At 34.5% G+C, this 19,614-nt stretch overlaps 1 protein-coding gene across 7 annotated transcripts in view; it reads right to left on the minus strand.

The window, feature by feature from the left end:
* ATRX (ATRX chromatin remodeler) overlaps positions 1 to 19,614 on the minus strand; it is a 242,595-nt gene that overhangs the window by 153,843 nt on the left and 69,138 nt on the right. For 4 of the 7 annotated variants that reach the window (XM_059909862.1, XM_059909866.1, XM_059909867.1 and 1 more), the window contains 7 exons: positions 15,725 to 15,780; positions 14,768 to 14,820; positions 13,753 to 13,877; positions 10,605 to 10,718; positions 6,340 to 6,449; positions 4,613 to 4,680; positions 1,227 to 4,309 (listed from right to left, as the gene is read on the minus strand). In XM_059909862.1, coding sequence (XP_059765845.1) covers positions 1,227 to 4,309; positions 4,613 to 4,680; positions 6,340 to 6,449; positions 10,605 to 10,718; positions 13,753 to 13,877; positions 14,768 to 14,820; positions 15,725 to 15,780 — 3,609 coding nt within the window. The remainder of the gene's footprint in view (positions 1 to 1,226; positions 4,310 to 4,612; positions 4,681 to 6,339; positions 6,450 to 10,604; positions 10,719 to 13,752; positions 13,878 to 14,767; positions 14,821 to 15,724; positions 15,781 to 19,614) is intronic. The other 3 variants (XM_059909863.1, XM_059909868.1, XM_059909864.1) reach the window with 3 other exon arrangements.

The raw sequence follows: 19,614 nt of genomic DNA on the forward strand, positions 1-19,614 counted from the left end.
ACTAATGTGTTTGATTATGGGGCCTCAGGACCTACTGGGGCTACTATATAATATATGATAACTACTCTATATTATCTTCCTAAAAACAAAAGAGTTGAAAATCCTGAAATACATTAAGCCCCAAGAACATCAGGGACTGCGGACCTGTAGTTAAAACAGCCATACAAGCAGAACTCCATCTAGGCATCTGATATAGCAGAGCGTTAAACTGAGTATACCATGCATATCCCACTTGGTTTTCAAACCAACTCACTGGAGCTCCAAAAAAGGGATTTAAAGTTTTACTAAAAATCAAGATTCAAGTGAATTCCACTAAAATCCAACTGTGATAAATGGAAAATCACAACAAAAGGAAGGAAAGGAAAAATTTTAACATTTTGCTTGTGCTGGGAACACAGTTACATGAGAAATCTACTTTATAAATATTTTAAAATTAATTTTAAGTGTCCCTGGTTAACTGATGGGTTTTACTGACTTAAAAAAAAGATAATATGACCAACAAGTGTACATTTATTATACAACTGATTTTTTTTAAAGAACTGCCATAATGATAAATATTTTTAAATTTTTTTTGGGGGGGGGGCCGTATTATATGACCAGTTGACCCAAACCCTAATTGTCCTAGTGCTCTATCTCATCAGGGTAGGGTAATCCACCTACTTTCTGGATTTCTTTCTTCCTCTATTTTGTTAGTGTTAAAAATGGAAATATCTGTTCATGTCATTAGAAAAAAATTGATGAGCATCAGCAAAGGGTTTCAATAAATAAACTTAAATTTTTCTGAGGATTTCACGGGACACAAAGTTACTCTGCCCAATTTAAAAAGTCAGATGAATGACAAAGCAGTTAAAACTTTCACACACCATGTTATATCCATACCAAGCACTCATCTCCATTACTTGAATAAATACCTACTGAACTACTAGAACCAGTCTGATCTTCCTTCATAAATTACTTTTCATTATTCCAAAGAAAAGCATTAAACATTGATAAATTTACCCAACACACTTGATATAGTTGATACAGAATACTAACAATACTGCAAATACCTCCCAATGATGACCAAAAAATGGAGAAAGAGTTTCTAGTAAATCTCTATAAAGAATTTTTAAATGGTGTTTTCCTAAACAGTAAGTAACCTTGCGTTTGATTGACTTCAGAGAGAATTAAACAATGTAGTTATTCAAGAGGGAGAAAGTACAAATTTTCTATTTATTTTCCCATACCTGAAGATTGACAAAATCCAGTATGTGAAGACAGCACTAAATTTTCAGTCACAGGCTTTATTTTCTGCTCATCACTGCTCCCCTCACCTACAGAATTCTGATCATCATCTCCTATGTCAGAAGAAGATGAGGAAGAAATGTCAGCCTGCTTCCTTTTAGTGCTTGTTCTTAGGGAGTTTCTCATTTTCTCCTTCATATTGCCTGCCTTCTTTTTAGCTGAAGCTCTTTGTTTCTTCAGCTTTTTATTATCTTCGGAACTTTCCTCAACATCAGAAGATGATGAGCCATTTTGTACTTCCTTGGTATTTCTCTTTGAATTTAAATTTCTTCTTTCCCTTAATTCAATTCTTTTCGGTCTCTTATCAGAAGAATCACAACCATCTTCTTTCATGGAATATTTCTCAGTATCAGATGATGAACAATCTTGTCTCTTCCTTGAACTCTTTTCAGGTAAGTTGCACCTTTTCTTCTCTCGACTGGATGTTCCATTCTTACTCCTCTTATCTTCGGAAGAATCATAACTATCTCTTTTCCCTGGTAACTTCTCAGCATTATCGGATAATTCATCCTTCTTTTTAGGAGTTTTATCTTTTATTTTTTTACTCTTCTTTTCCCCATCAGTTGTGTCATTCTTATTTTGCTTTATGCCTTTAGGAAAATGACAAATTTCTTCTCCCTCGGGTAATTTCTCAGTGCTATCAGATGATGATTCACACTGTTGTTCCATCTTAATTACTCTTTTCTTCAAGTCTGTAGTTTTCTTTTCTTTTTCTTCAGTTCCCTTTTTGCTCTGCTTGTTATCCTCTTCAGAGGATTCATCACTCTGTTCTTTCTTTGGGAACTTCTCAGCAACATCAGATAAGCCACCTTGTACTTTCTTACACATTTTGGTTTTCAGATACATAGCCTTTTCTTTAGTTTCAGCAACCTTTTTGTCTTCTGGAGAATTAAAACTCTCCTCTTTCCCAGAAGAAAGCTTATCAGCACCATCTGAGGAAACACTTGGCTGCTGCTTCTTAGAGAGTCGATCTCTCAATTCCATGATAGTCTTGTCTTTATCAACTATGCCTTCTGCTGAAGAGAAATTCTCTCTCTCTTCTTTCCTTTCAGCATCATCAGATGATCCTTCCTGGGCAGTCCTCAAACTTTTCTGACCTTGATTATCCATTCCTTTTTTGCTGTGTTTTTCATCTTCAGAAGAATCATAATCTTCTTTATTTGGAACTCTTTTTGTTGTTGTTCTGGCAGCCCCGATTTTACTCATACTCTTTATCTCTTTTTCTAATTCTGAGTCATAATTAGAAGATTCAGACTGGTTTTGTTGTTTCTTTTTAGAAATGATAGACCTTTTAGCTGATTTGCCTTTTTTAATATCAAAATCTGAGCCAGAAGTAGAACTTTTTCGTTTCCTTTTTCCTTTATCATCTTTCCCTGTTTGAGTCTTTACATCATACAAAGTCTTCTCATGATTTGTATGAGGTTCATTAATATCAGTATCTGAAGAAGAACTGTGACTCATCCTGGATACTTCTTTGAGGATTGCTAGCATTTCATCAGAATCTGAATTTTGATCCACAGTCTCTGACTGCTTAGATTTAGGCAATTTATTAGGTTTAGGATTATCTATAGCACTGTCAGAAGAATTCCGCTTATCCTTTTTTCTCATTGAAACTGATAGTTTTTGTTTCTCCTTAACGGTGTCATTATTTTCTTCATCTGAATTAAATGTTGTAGGGTTGGTTTCTGTCTGTCGCCTCAAGGGTGTAGTCTTTACACGTGGGGATCTTCGAAGATCAGATTCTTCTGAAAGTAATGGAACTTCACTTTCAACCAAATGCTCATTATCATTCTTTTCCTGTTCAAGTCCACAGTTCTCCAGCTTGGGGTTCAGACAAGAACTTCTATAGCTATCTTTATCTTGTGGAACTTCCTGACAATCAGCACCTTTAATTGGGGAATTAGAAAGGGAAACAGGGGTGAGTTTAACATATAATTCTTTTGTTACTTTAGCTGTTGCTTTTGATTTAATACCTCCTCTGTTGTCTTTTGAAGTAATATTTAATTTTACAGAACTCTCCAGTTCTTGCTCAGTTCCACTGTTGCCATCTCCCTGATAATCTGCTGAACTCTGAACTTCCATAGCAGTCTCAAGATTCTCAAAAATGTCTTCTGGAACTGAGGAAGGAACAGACACAATATCCATGTCTAAGTCTTCAGAAGTGTTAGCAGGTTCATACTGAGGTTCTTCTTTTTTATCAGATTTTTTATGTTCACCACTGGGATTTTTATTTGCTCTTTGTTCCTCTACTGCAACACTCTGATCCACATGCTCACTATCTACCTGCTTTCTTGACAGTTTAGCTTCTGATTTTGAAATATCCTTCCTTTCCAAAGCACAGGGTTTTTCTCCTTTTCGTACTTTTGTTTCAGACTTAGCATCTATGACTTTATGCTCTTTGGTATTTTTCTCTTTGTTTACAGCATCCAAAGCTCGAATCTCTGAATTCAAATCTTCTTCTAACGCAAGATGAGCTTTCTTGATATCAGCCAACACAGATTTAAAAGCCTTAAGCTGACGTAACTTTGTAGCAGAATTGATTTCTGAATTATCTGTTGCCTGCTTCAAAAACTTAACGTAACTGGAGTTCATGTTGGCAGTAGTCTCAATCAGCTTCTTTGCCTTCTTAATCATCTCCTTGGGCACAATTAGTGCTGAATAAGAGTAGGTTACAGAACCAGAACATGAATCATCTAATTTCTTTTCTTCTCCATTACAATTTGAACTGTTTTTCTTTGGAGAAAATCTGGGTGTATGGTCATATACTTTACTACTCTTTTCATTGTCAACTTTTATCTTCTTCTTATTTTGTTGCAACAACTGTTCTAAGTTTTCAAATACGCTGTTACATGCTGTGACCAAATCCAACAAAGGCTCCGGGTGACAAATGTAGCAATACCATTGGTTGTTTTCATCCATTATTGTAGACAGCTCCTTTCGACCAAGGTTGCGTAGAATGCATTTCTTGCAGAAGGCATTATGGCAAAAGTCACAACAAATCAAGTTTCCACCTTCTGCACACCATCTGAAATTATTTAAAGATTAAAATATTATTCTGAAATGAAACACATTTTAAACCTTTACAGTATTAAAGCAATTTAAAATTTCCTGGCAGCAATTTTAATAGCAAAGTAATTTTGGTCATTTACTTATTCTTTATTAGAAAATTAAAAGACATAAACCAAGGACTACGTGGAAAAGAACAACCTTCCACGAAAGATATCAATGATGAGACTATAAAAAATAGATCTAGTAACAGACTATGTAAGAATTTCGCCTCAAAAAGCAGACAACACTGAATTTTAGTTCATCTTGATTTATTACCTACCTACACTGTTCATCCATTCCATCTGAGTCACGGCTAATATCATCACTCATGTAATATTTAAAGCAATTCTATTAAAAAAGAAAAGGGAAAGGGGAAATTTATTCAAAACTGTTAACATTCATAAAGGAGAAAAACTTTATTTTTTAAGTCATTAAAAAAGTACAGGGAATGTGTATGTGTGTGTGTGTGTGTGTGTGTGTGTGTGTGTGTGTGTGTTTTAGAGAATCAAAGCGATAACACTGTATTACCCTTACTAGTACTTTCCAGACACAGGAATAGCTCAAGAAATTAACTCCTTGACATAGATTTCCATATCATCAAGTACCACTGTTCCTTACATAAAAGTTGATAAAAGATCTTGGTAAAGCAAATTTCTGATCTCATATGGCTAGCTACCAAAGATCTACATAAAAATGTATTAGATGTTGCTATTAGTTAATAATAATTTACTAGTCATCATATATAAACAGCTACTATGTATAGAGCTGAGCAACAGTATCCTACATTAACCTACATTATCTTTAAATCTCAAATACCTACTGTGCAAGGTAGGAGGTATTACAGCCCAATTTGAGAGTAAAGGCTTTGGTTCATTAATATGTAAATAAATCTCCTAAAGTTATACAACTGGAAGAGGCAAAACTGGTATTCAAATCCAAGTCTGAATGACTTTAAATTCCTTTTCACTGGGACTGGAGAAAAGGGAAGGTTCCATGCCCACTGATGAAAACTACTGATTACTGAAATGGGCTAGGCTCAACAGACTGGCCCTTGGAAAAAAAAAAAACAGTCACGTATATAAGAAAAGAGAAAAACAACGCACGTTACAAATCCAACAATATAAAATTCAGCTGTCACAATTTAAAACTAGAAGCTACAACATGTACCCTAAACAGGCTCCTGGCTGAAATGAATTCAAGGAAAGGAGGACACAAATTACTAAAAGACAGAGTAAATTTAGTACATTTAAGTAGGTCTACATCTATCAAAAATTCATACAAGATCTAGAACTGGGACTCTAATTAAGGAAAGTCTGGTCTGCCCCTGCAATTCAAGGAGGCATTTTATTGGGAAGCAAACTAACAAAGGATTAATTTTAGCAGTAATATGAGTTGGGGAAATGATAACCTTGATATTATAGATATTTAAAATTAATTCCAAGGTATTACTTGTAAAAAAGTTTACACAGACTGTTAAAACTATCTTCAATACATATGAAACATTTTTAATTCTATTACCTCCAAATTATGTCAAAACCCTGCTCCACATGGAGAGTTCAGATTTGGGTAATAAGAGTATGTAAGAGGGAATGTTATAAAACATATGTGTGCACACATATATACTCTGCAGTTTCCCAACACACCACACTCTCCCTCACCTCTGAGCCTTTGAACACTATGTTGCCTCTGGCCTAGAATATGCTGAACCAATCCCACTTTGCCAAGCTAATTCTTATTTATATTTCAGGTACCACCTACATCATCTCCATTATAAAGCCCCCCCCCAACCCAACTCCAAATTACAAAGGCTTCCTGTGTGTTCCCAAAGTACACAGTATCTCCCCTATCATAGCACTTATTGGGACTTTCATGTCTGTCTTCCTCACTACATTATATGTCCTCCAATGGCAGAGACCATTTCCGTCTTCATCACTGTGCATCAAAAGTCTGACACATGTTAAGCATTCAAATATTTGTGGAATTAATTACCAACAGATCATTACATACCTTACAAATAAGTACTTGCAGTGAAGGATGTCTATAAATGGAATCTTTTTGAAAATGATTGACCTGTTGTCCACAAGCGGTACAGCTCACAATCCCATGAAGCCCATCTTCTAGGAGAAAGGAGTGACCATTATTCACACATATACACACATACAAAAAGATATATACTTTAGTCAGCATTTCCCAACATTCGAATTGAAAATTAAATACCTCATAATCCTTGGGAAAATGACATTTTGGACACAAATACAAAGGTTAATAATTTTATGGACTTACTAAAAACATGACAACCTTGACAAATTGCAGAGCTAACCTGCTCCCTTTTACAGATACAAACCCTGTTTCTTACAACAACTTGATATAACATGAAGAGACTACATAAAAGAAGTTCTAAGAATAGGGGTCAAGAGCTCTTTTTCATTTTGCTACTGCTTCACAAAGAAATCCAGGATCAGTTCTTAAAGAATGGGGAAGTGAAATATATGGAATAGATTCTTTTGTAACCCTGTACTTAAGTTAGGTATGCCATTAAGTTTTTATTCTCAAAATGGAATTGTCTACACAGATCCTTTCAATATTATGTGAAAACCTGCTAACTTTATATTACCAATTTCCTTCCTAAGATTCCCTTCAATACTATCCACAATCCCCATTAACCTGCCTTTTTTCTATGTCTATTCCATATCGGCACTATTATTTCCAAATAAGGACAAATAAGATTTGCAGGTATATCTATCTTGACAGCAAAACTTCAGAATGGCTGCATTTTGACAGAGCCCCATTCCACAGTTTCTGCAGAAAAACAGATGGGAGATAACCTACACAATAAAGGGGACCTCTCCTGCCTCACTCTCGTCCCTAGTTCTGCACGGTGCTTCACAATCTGAGCTGAACATTAGAATCAGCCAAAGAATCTTTTAAAAACAGGGACAGCCATTCCCACCCCTAACCCACTGAATGGGGATCTCCTGGACACTTTTTTCTTTTTTAAGTTTTACAGATGACTCTGATGTGCAACCAAGACCTTGATCCAAATAAGATGATAGATTATGATTCAAAAGAGGCCAGTGAAAATGCCTGCATTCACCAAAAGAAAAAAAGGTGAATGACTTAAAAAAAGAAAAAGAAAAAAAACTGTCTCTATCCCTAAATGAAAGACAAAACAACAAATACATTTCTCACCTTTTAATTTTCTATTTTGTGTTTTTCTTAGTTTTAAGGTCCAAAGCACCATGGACCCAAGCATTATCACAAATATTTTTATTTGCAGAAGTTAAAAAAGTTTAACCAAGGTATAAGGGCACCATGATACTTTTCCAGAAAATATAGAGAATTTGAAGACCTACTATATAAGCTGGTAATATTTTCCTTTAAATCATATTCTCCTCCATTAGTTTTGATCTTGAGTATTCATATACTCTGTATTTCTTTTAACATAAATAAATATACAGTGTGCTTTTTCATGTCAAATAATGATTGCATTTATATAAGCAAGGTAACAAAAAGCTAGAGTTTGAATGTTCATCCACTGTTAGATAATATTAAGTATCTTCTATGTGCTTTCGCACATATATCACTCAAGAATTTTAAAAAACTAGGTGATCCATTGGAGAATTTCTCCCATATGTGCACAATGACTCATATAAAGGCTATTCATTGCAGTGTTAATTAGCAAATTGGAAAAATTTGAAAACGAAAATTAGAAATAATTTCACATTTGGGAAATGGATAGTGGTTTACTCATACAACTAAATTCTACAGAAGAGCGAAAAACAAAAAACTAGATTGTACATTTACTGATATGAATACATGTCAAAATCAATACTGGATGAGAAATGCTACAAAAGGATATATACAAGATACTACTTTGTATACTTTTAAATTAAATATAAATGCTGTAAGAATAAAAATATGTAAAGAAAAATATAAAAACATGCATGGGAACACCACACATGCATACAAACGTCAAATAATCACAACCTGAGGTGTGAAAGGAAGGATAAATAGATGAGAGTAGGACTAAACCAATTAGTTTAAGTGAGATCTTATTTAAGTGAGATCTGAAACAAATATTGTAAAATGCTCAAGTGTTACTTTAGTATACATACTTGTTTCTATGCATGTATGTTTCAAATTTTTATTTTTAGTTATGAAATATCTTCATGATTATAATATATATAGTGTATAAATGGAAAAGAGGCATTTTCAATTCTGAGCTCAATACATTTTTATCAGTTTTAAAGAAAGAACAAAATTATTCTGCCATATAGAAAAATTAGGTGTAAAATATGTTTTCTAACAATTAAACTAGGGAAAGGATATCAAAATAGGCTATGGTATTTAAAAAACAATGGCTCCTGAAATGATCAATATTTTTGTGTTTAATTTTGTTTCAAATCATTATAGGATTATTTTATGTATAAAGTTTACCTTCTTGACAGTTTCCTATATTAGACTTCAATTTTAGAACTAACTTTCCTAGGAAGTTTGAATATTAACTAGCAATTCAGTACCTCAGATCACTAGTTTATTCGTACATGTGTATATGAGTAAACATAGTTAAATTTCCTGTGTGATTTCCAACAGCTTAAAGACGTAGCAAATCATTAAGACAAAAATTAACATGAAAGATTTTAAGTGCTATTATATGGCTATAAACATACATTTTCCCTTAAGTACAATATAAACATTCTTACACAGAACACTCAATAAAATGTTCCAGAGACATATCAGCTCAGACCAAATACCAGCAGCATAGTAAAGTGTCACTAAAAACACCCTCCCCAATAACTGTGGTTCTTTTTTATTCTCCTTTTAGCTGTTATCCACATTTGAGGCACTGACTGCTCCAGAGTCCCTCCCCAAAAGACACCAATTAGATATTAATTTTGACACAATACACTTAGTTATCTGTCTTCCCTAGAGGACCCATAATCAGAAATAAAAAGAAAGAAACTCTTACTACTGGTCCTTATCATCACCTTCTACTTGCAGGTTCTCTTATTTTAAATAATACTACTTAGCTTTGGTGAGCTCTGTTGTTGCAATGGCAGCTTCCCTACTATGAATTAGATTCTCAATGTATCTTCCTTATGCTTGAAAGGGGTAGAACACCCCCTTGTGGACAAAAGACTAAACAACATTTCCTTGATTTTCTCCAACAATCTAATGAATTACTGAATCTGAAAACCGATATATATATATATACATACACACACACACATATATATACACACATGTGTATATACACAAATGTGTATATATACTATAAATACAGATGTATCTTACTAGTACCATCAAGATATCACATAGCACTGAAATTAAAATCTACACAAAATTTCACCAAGAACTATGCTATAATTTCACAATTTACATGATAAATATTTAACAGACATGCTTCCATTACACTTCTATTCAGAAATTTAGTGTCATGTTCTATCTTTTACAGATTCATTCTTCCTATAGTAATGGATTCTGACTCTGTTAATCTGCCCAAAAAATACATACAGGCACTATTTTAAACTCACACACAAACAAGTGGGACACATACTCCACTGTTGTAAATTTTTAAATGCATCCTCCTTATGCTACCTTTCTACAGATGATTAGCCAATGGTTGTGTGTATAAGTGAGGGTAGACAGACAAAGGGAAAGGCGGCTCAGACAGATGGAGGGAAGGTTACTAGCTCTAGTTCCCGTCTCCTTCCTACTCATCTCTGCACTGATATCCTTAGATCAATAGATCTCTAACTTGAACGCACATAAGAACAAACTGGGGCACAGTCTTGACATCATCCTCAGAAATTCTAAATTGTTATGAGTGGAGTCAAGGGACTTGCATTTTTAATAAGCACCCCAGGTGACACTAATGCAGATGTCCATCACTCTGTGAAACAATGTTTTAGATATGTATAAAGTTACCTGAAGGCCACAGGCAAGATTTTATCCAAATCTAAAATTCTTTCGGGGTGAGAGGGAACACATGGTATTCTGGCATATAAGCATTACAGAACTAACATGTGTAAGAAGGAAATAGTAAGCTTCTTGAGATAACTTAATAGCCACTGAAGGCAAAGGCATTTTGATAAATGGTGTTTAACCTTTTCTGCTTCAGAGCTCAGAAAGAAACAGAAGTTATTTTTAAGTAGTGCTTTTAAAAAACAATGGGCAGAAAAGTGGAGGTATTTTTAGTAAGCACATCAGATTTTCCAATATGGTCATAAACAGCACTTTAAACTCATGTTTTCATTTTCACTTGTATTTACCTCCGCGTTTTTTGAGATTTTCAGTTTTCATTTTACTTCTGCTTCTAAATTCAGGCCCTTTAAAATCATCTTTGTCTTCATTCAGCACTGGCTCTGGTTGTACAATCACTGTACCTAGAATGATTTCATTTAAAAAACCATTACACATATTAAATGTGCAAGTGAAGTACAAGACTTCAGTTCAGATAAAGCCAACATTGCTGGTACATAGTTTTGTTTCTTTCAAGCTTTCAATATTTGTATAAGGACCTCTCAAGAATAAATAAAACAGGGAAATAGTAAAAGGGCCAGGTGTCAACAGATTACTTGTTGGAATATAGTTCATAAAAATGGGGGGGGGGGCAGTACTATGTACTGATTCATAACAGAAATGTGTGAATAAAGTAGAAAGCCTTAGCCCAGTTCTGAATTTTATACTGCCTATCACAAAAGCTGTTCTGAATATGAACATCCATGCTAAGTTCCACAGTTTAAAAAATAAAAGGATCAGAAGAGAAAATTTTAAAAAGCCATCCTATTCTTCTCATAAGCCAAATCATAAATGCAGAAAAAGATTTTTAAGGGGTTGTTTTATATTGCTTTGGGGGAGGATAGTGGGGGACAATGTGAGAAGTTAATTCTGCTATTACTGCTATACCTATTCTGTGGCATTTCCCAAATAATACATCAAAGTTTCAGTACCCTGCCCAAGTCCTTAAAGAGTTTTAAACAAAGACTGCCTTAAGATATTTAAGCTCAAGTGCTAGGACAATAAATTGCAGAATGAGATCAATTGTTGGTCCCTATGGAAATCTTTTAGAAAGAATGTACTTTCTTAGCTATAAAACATGTGAACTGAGGAGAGAGGTTGCTAATTTAAGTTTTCATTTTAATCTCTCAAGAGCAAATAAAGCAGGGGCATAGTAAAAAGGGTCCAGGTCTCACATTTACCTACATTGCTGGGCTTAGTAATTGGGCATTACTGACAACAATTAAGAAAGTACAGTCATCCCTCGGTATCCATGGGAGATTTGTTCCAGGACCCCTTGGATACCAAAATCCGTGGATGCTCAAGTCCCTTAAATAAAATGCCATAGTATTTGCATATAACCTACGTACATCGTCCTGTATACTTTAAATCATCTCTAGATTACTTATAATACCGAATACAATGTAAACACTATGTTAATAGTTGCCGGCCAACGACAAACTCAAGTTTTGCACTTTGGAAATTTCCAGAACTTTTTTCCCCAAATATTTCTGATCTGCGGTTGGTTGAATATGCAGATGCGGAACCCACGGATACGGAGGGCCAACTGTAAAATCTGGTAGTTGTCAGGGGCTGTCTCCCTGAAACATGGGTCTATGTTATTTAGCGAGCAAGTTTTAGCAAGGTATAGCACCTACTTAAATGAATTTCTGAGTCTCTGAAAAAAGGGGGGAAATAGGGCACAAAGGATTGAGTTTTTACAAACTGGTAAATATAAATAATCTCCACACACAGGAAAAACCTTTATTCACAACAACCATTTCACATATATACTCTCAGAGAAGCCCTGGCATTTGAAAAAAGCTAAACATTTATAGTTAACCAAAAAAAACCAGATTTCTTTCTGAAGATTCTTCTCTAAATGGAAGCAAAGCAGCAGAGTGGAAAGAGCACTCACTAGCTTTGGATTCAGGCAGACCTGGGTTCAAATCTTAGCTTCTCAATTTAAAGCTGAAAAAGTTCCTTGAGCTCTGAATTTGTTCCTTCATCTCTACAAGTAGAAACAGTAACTACCTTACAGCATTGTTTTGAGGATTAAATAAGTTAATTTTTTAAGAGTCTGGTACTTATACATACTCAATATAGTATTATAACAATAATTATAATCAATCAAATTTAACCTTATGAAACAGGTCTATTTTTGGTTTGGTGGGAGAGAATTACGCTTAGTTCAGGTTCGTAACATCCCATACTAACTCTTTTCCACAATATCATTAAAAGATTGGAATTCCTAGTTCTTAGCTCACCCAGTGGCCATCATAAGGACTCCCAGTGACAACCACTGAGAATGTAATAATCCAAAGTGAGTCACTGCCTATGGGACTCAAGACTCCCATGTTAGTTGTTTCTGCCGTAGGCCACCAAAACCATTACATAAAATTGTCACAGATGATTTTCAAAGCCAAGTAAATGGTAGGCCCATCAATTTTCCTTCTATCTCTCTTCTTTCTCTCATTCATTTCTTTTCCTCATTTCATTTCTCATCTATTATAACTCCCAATTTGCCCTAGTCAAGCAATGTATTATTCTCCTAACTCATCATTTTTTTAAATTTCCATAATCAAAAAATGTGTCACATAAACATAAGTAGAGACAGAGAATAAAGTAGTAAATACTGCTGTAAATGATCTGTGAGAAAAAATTTGAAAAATCTGCTAAGAGCCTTTAAACATATTATTTAATAAAGAAAAAAATCTAAACTGTTGATTTCTGAAACACTATGAAATTACCAAGACCTTTGTCATTCTCTCATCATGTAATCACACTGCTCTCAGACGTGGGCTACGAAAAGTCCAAGATTTTCATTTGGCTTCCCCCCTCCCCACCCCTGCCCAGGCCCCAATCTAATCACTGCACTTTTAAGGTTAGAAACACAACGGTTGAGAGGAAATGTAACAAGGCATTTTTAAAATGATAATTACAAGAAATATACCTAAGTCAAATTTAATAGGTAACTTCAGCTTTGCATCTTAGGGAATTTAAGAATGCAGTAAGACTAAACTAGACTTTAAGTGTTTTTTTAAGAAGTTTTCAGAGTATTCATTGTTTTTCTATAAAGCAAGCACATTAAAATTTACTGAACCAAAACTTAATATACTAAACTTTTAAACCAACTTCCACGTTCAAGCATAATTTGGAAAATAAAATCCCTTTTCTAAAACCCAATGGAAAGAGAAAATAAGTCTTTTTCTTATCAAACCTGACTGAATATTCTAAATTTTGAACCTCAATAACACACATTATCATTACCATACTAATACATTTCCAGACCATCACTATCAAAATATTAGGTTTGGTCCTTCACACACAGCTTAAAGTAATCACGTTCCAATTTTATAATAATGACATTTAAAAATGCATTTCAACTTTAACTTCATATGAAAAATTAATACACTTTACCTTTTGGCAAGCTTTGCATAGTAATATCATTTTCTGAATTTTCATTAGAAGCATCTTCATTTACAGTTTCATCCAAAGGTTTTTCATCATCAGATTCTACATACTTTGTTACAATTGAAGGTTTCCTATGAAAGAATTAAGTCCACAGAATTATGGACATTTCTGCTATTGGAAAAATACCCAAGTAACATAAATAACATGTTTAGATTAAGCAGTGGCTCTTAACCAGGGATACATATCAGAATCACCTAGGGAAGCATACATCTCTCTACCATATAACTGAATATTATGATTTAGTAGGTCTTGGGAAGGATCAGAGCATGTGCATTCTGAAAAAGCTATGAGGAAGATTTTGAAGGGAACTCCTATTTAAGAATCACTACTTTAGGGAATAAGTTAATAACAAGCAAGCTGTGATTATTAAGAGACATTTCCACTGGTTCAAAAAAGTAAAAGTCCAATAGAATAAACTGCAAACTTCTAATAAAAACTACACTCCACAGTTATATTAGGCATTACATTATGCTTTGAGGTAGTTTCAGTTGTTATGTACAATTCACTTTGACAACTTAACACAGACAAGTATTTTAACCACTCTTTGATCTTCTTATAACTTCCTCATAACTATGATGGCTACCAGTCCCCATACTAGACAATTTCGTATAACCCTAAAAAACTCATATTGCCTCATGAGGAATTCAACATTTCATTTCCCCTTTTCTCCTTGTTTTTAAAGCACATATATTATCTGACAGAAATTATCTACATATTTCCAGGGCCACTAATATATAATAAATCCCCTCCTGGGAAATTTTTAATTAAAATTAAAAGTCAAGTGATGGATACAAGAGATTCATTATACTATACTGCCCTTTTTAAATATACATATGTTTGTATAAAATAGTTTACTGAGAACAGAGTGCTTTAAGTTTAGAAAAAAAAGATTATTCTAAGAAAAAGAAAATAAAACAACCTGAAAAAGAAAGTAACTTTTTTCCCTTCAACATCAACCAACCTCTTTGATCGTGATGATCCTGATGATTTGGATTTTTCTGAAGAGCTAGCTCCCTAAATGCGAGAAATAAATACAAAGGTGAGTAAAACTCTCAGAGAAACATCCCTACAATTAACTGTTTCCCTATACCAAGATCTCTAATATAGTGATAGAATGAGATATAATTTTTATGCCTAAAATATTTTTCTAAAAGGAACTTCAAAAACTAATTCTAATTTACTCTCAAGGTTTCCTTGATTTAAGATTAATTTTTTTCATTAAATTGTTACTGTTGAATTTTGAGGTACAGAAGATGATACACTGCTATATCATGATCTTGGCCTAAGCCAACAAAGACAAAACAAAGGTGTAGAGGTAATCAGATCCCAACAGAGGCAGAAAAGTTTTAAGGATCTAAAAATGTGTCATTTTCTCTATCCTAACATATGGCACAGAGTACCTTCTACGATTTCCTTTGAGATACTAAATTTACCTTGGTTTTGCCAATATAATCAGTATATTTTATTGGATTCAATTTTTTACACTAGGTGGGAAGAATTCTAAAGCTGTAGTGTAGGCTGGGGTATCAGGTGAAGGACCTCAGGATGGGTTCCAATAATACTGCTTAAGAGACTCTAAATATTCAGTTTTGAGAGATCTCAGAACCATGGGGTTATGCCCATAACAACCACCTTGGGCACCACTGTTGCAATATAATAACACTCAAATACCTATCTGTTAGCAAGCCTTCCGTTGTCTGACTTTAGCTATATAGCTGAAGCAAACCACAACAATAACAAAAACAATGAACACCATCAAAAAGTGGACAACGACCCAAAATGAAGTACTGTAATAATACTTGGGTATGATAGTAAACTCAAACACATGCATGTATTAAATAAAAGCAACCTGATGACATACTCTAGTTGATTAGCATTAATTAATAAATATCTTTTAAATGCTTCAAATTATTCTTACCTCTTCCTTGTTGTTTTCCATCATATCAGAGTTATTTCCAGAACCACTGACTTTATCTTAAAAGAGAAGAAATAAAAACATTGGTGCATTATCAAATAGAACACCAATACCTACGATTCCATGAACCTATTTTTCAATCTATGTAGTATGGCAGTATTGGTAGTACTTTACTCACATTAAAATATAAGAGTTTTCTATCAACTATACTCCAATAAAAATTTTTTTAAAAAATAATATTGCTTTGGTTAAAAAAGAGTTTTCTGATTAAAATCACTCTCTTTTGACACACTAATCCCTTCTGAAACAGCATTTCTGAAAAGAGCAGTTTGTAATCAAAACATTTCCTATTGTAATTGTTCAAGGTTTTTCTCTTAGAAGAAAATTTAAGTTCCATCTTCTACTAAAAATAAAATCACATTATTAATTGTATTTTCCTTTACCATAAGACACTAAAAAAAGAAAAAAACAACTTCCTAAAGGAAGCAGAGGGAAGGAAATAATAAAGATTAGAGTAGAAATTAATGAAACAGGGAATAGAAAACAAAAGAGAAAAATCAACGAAACCAAAATAAGTTCTTTGAAAAGATGAATAAAACTGAAAAAAAAAAAAACTAAGGCTAGATGGACCAAGAAAAAAAGGAGACAAGACTCAAATTACTAGAATGATAAATTAAAGAGGGGATGTTACTACTTACCTTAAAGAAATAAAAGGATTATAAAGAAATATCATGAACAACTGTATGCCAACAAATTAGATAACCTAAATGAAACGGACAAATTCCTAAACACACACAAACTACTGAAGCTGACACAAGAATAAAGAGACAATGTGAAGAGACCTATAACTGAAAGGACTGAACTGGGAATCAAAAAACTACCCACAAAGAAAAGCAAAGGTCCAGATGGTTTCACCACGAAGTTACACCAAACATTCAAAAAAAAAAAAAAGCATTAACACCAATTTTTCACAAACTCTTCTAGTAAAAAAGGAGGGAACACATCCCAACTCATTCAATGAGACCAGTATCATACCAAACCAGAAAAGATACTACAAAAAGACCAACATCACTTATGAATACAGATGTAAAAGTCCTTAAAAAAATACTAGCAAACTTCAAAAGAATGAAAGACATGTCTTTCTGCTACAGACTGCGAGAAAATACTTGCAAAAGACATATCTAATGAAGAACTATTATCTAAAATATATAAAAAACCCAAAACTCAACAATAATAATATAAACAACATGATTAAAAGCAGGCAAAAGATCTGAAGACATTTTACCAAAGAAGATATGCAAATGGCAAATGAGCATATGAAAAGATGCTCCACATCATATGTCATTAGGGAATTGGAAATTAAAAAAATAAGATAACACTATATACCTATTACAATGGAAAAAATGCAGAACACTGACAGCACAAAATGCTGGTAAGGATGTGGAGAAACAGGAACTCTCATTCACCGCTCAAAAAAATGCAAAATGGTCCAGCCACTTTTGGCAATATCTTACAAAATTAACCAAACTCTTACCACATGATCCAGCAATCACACTCCTTGATATTTACCCAAATAAGCTGAAAATAAAGTCCACTCAAAAAACTGCACACAGATGGTTTTAAATATTTTTATTTATATAAACACCTTCATAAGTAGCTTTTTTCCCATAATTGTCAAAACTTGGAAGCAACCAAGACGTCCTTCAAAAGGTGAATTGGATAAACTAACTGTGTTACATCCAATCAATGGAATAATATTCAGCTCTAAAAAGAAATGAGCTACCAAGCCATGAGAAGACATGAAGGAACTTTAAATGTATTGTATATTACTATGTGAAAAAAGCCAATCTGAAAAGGTTACATACTGTACGATTCCAACTATATGACGTTCTGGAAAAGACAAAACTATGGAGACAGTAAAAAGATCAATGGTTGCCAGGGATTTGGGGGCGGGGACAGGGGGGAGGATGGATAGATGGAACAGAGGATTTTTAGTGCACTTGAGACAGGAGGGAGGGTGGCAGGGCACAACCATTAAAAGAATGACAGCCATTGAGGATATGACAAAAACTGGTTAGAACCAAGTAGGCCCAAGATGGTGGAAGATTCGACTTCCAGTAGACCCTGAGCCTCGTTATACACTCACTGTAATGCATTAGCATGCTAAATGACACACCCACAAGGCACCATGACAGTTCCTAGGCTAACCATAAAAGGCCGAAAAGTAGGCAGTGACTCAATTCCTGGAATTCCCCGCCCCTTCCCCAAAATAGTTGGAATAATCCTCCTACTCATTAGCCTATGAAATTACCAAGCCCATAAAAAATAAACACCCCCACACCCCAGGGCCTCTCTACTTCTGAGGTGGCCCACACCTTATGGAGTGTGTAGCTCCCAGGGCTGCTCTCTCACCTTCTGAGATGAACCGCATTCTGCCTACGGAATGTGTATCTCTCTCAGTAAACCTACTTTCACCTCACTATGGCTCGCTCTTGAACTCTTTCTTGCACGAAGCCAGGGACTTTCACTTGGCAGCACATCCCAGGAACTCACCCAAGACCTGGAACACGACCATCCTCTTGCACCCCATTTTCCTGCAACATCTTTACAAAGGAAGAGGAAAAAGGTGGTCTTCTCTCCTTTCCCACTTTTCCTTTGATTGTAAAAATGTAGCCAACTTAGTTCTCAGGGCAGAGCCCTCTTGCCTGCCTGCTTGTATACTTCACATGCATCTTACATTAATAAATCTACTTCTTGCCTATCACTTTGCCTCTCGCTGAATTCCTTCTGCGCTGAGACATAAAAATCTGAGCTTCACTGAGTCCTGAGACCAGGTGTGCGGTTTCAGCTTGGGAGGGTTTGAGTCCCCTCCTAAGCCAGAGGTTGCAGGTTCAAGTCCCATCTGAGGCACGACTGGGTTTTAGTCCCATCTGAGGCAGGATTGGGTTCAAGCCCCAATCTGAGGTGTACGGTTTCACAGTGAAACTAACCTGTATGATACTATAATGATAGATAGATGTCATTATACATTTGTCAAAATCCCTAGAATGTACAACATCAAGAGTGAAATACAATGCAAACTATGGGTTTTAGATGATAATGACTTGTCACTGTAGGTTCATCAACTGTAACAGATGTACAACTGTGGTGCAGGATGTTTACAGTGGGGGAGGCTGTGCATGTGTGTGGACGCGTAATAGAAAATTTCTGTACTTTCCACTCAATTTTTCTGTGTACCTAAAACTGCTCTAAAGAATATAATTTATTTTAAAAAAACTCTTAATAAAGGGAACTTCCACAACAAGCTACAAAGTACCCAGAGGTAACATCATATTTAATGGTAAAAGACTGAATGCTTTCGCTCTAAGATCAGAATAAGAGAAGGAAATCCTCTCCTGCCACTTCCATTTAACATTGTAATGGAAATACTAGCCAGAGCAAGTAAGCAAGAGAAAAGAAATAAAAGGCAGCCAGACTGAAAAGGAAGAAGTAAAACTGTCTTTGGAGACATTATCTTGAGTAGAGAAAGTCCCAAGAAATCCATTAAAAATATTAGAACTAATAAATGAGTTCAGAAAGGTTGAAGGATGTGAGAACAATATACAAAAGTCAACTGTATTTCTGTGCACTTGCAAAGAATGATCTGAAAATAAAGAAAACAATCCATTTATAATACCATCAAAAAGAATAAAATGCTTAGGAATAAATTTAACAAGAGAAGTTAAAAACTTATACTCTGAAAACTACAAAACATCATTGAAAGAAATTAAAGACTTAAATCAATGGTAAAACACTGCATGGTCATGAAACAGAAGACAACATTAAGATGGCAATACTCTGCAAATTGATCTACAATTTTTTAAAAAAAGGCAATCCCTGTCAGAATCTCACTT

Source organism: Balaenoptera ricei, chromosome X, assembly GCF_028023285.1.
Source record: "Balaenoptera ricei isolate mBalRic1 chromosome X, mBalRic1.hap2, whole genome shotgun sequence".
NCBI lineage: Eukaryota > Metazoa > Chordata > Mammalia > Artiodactyla > Balaenopteridae > Balaenoptera > Balaenoptera ricei.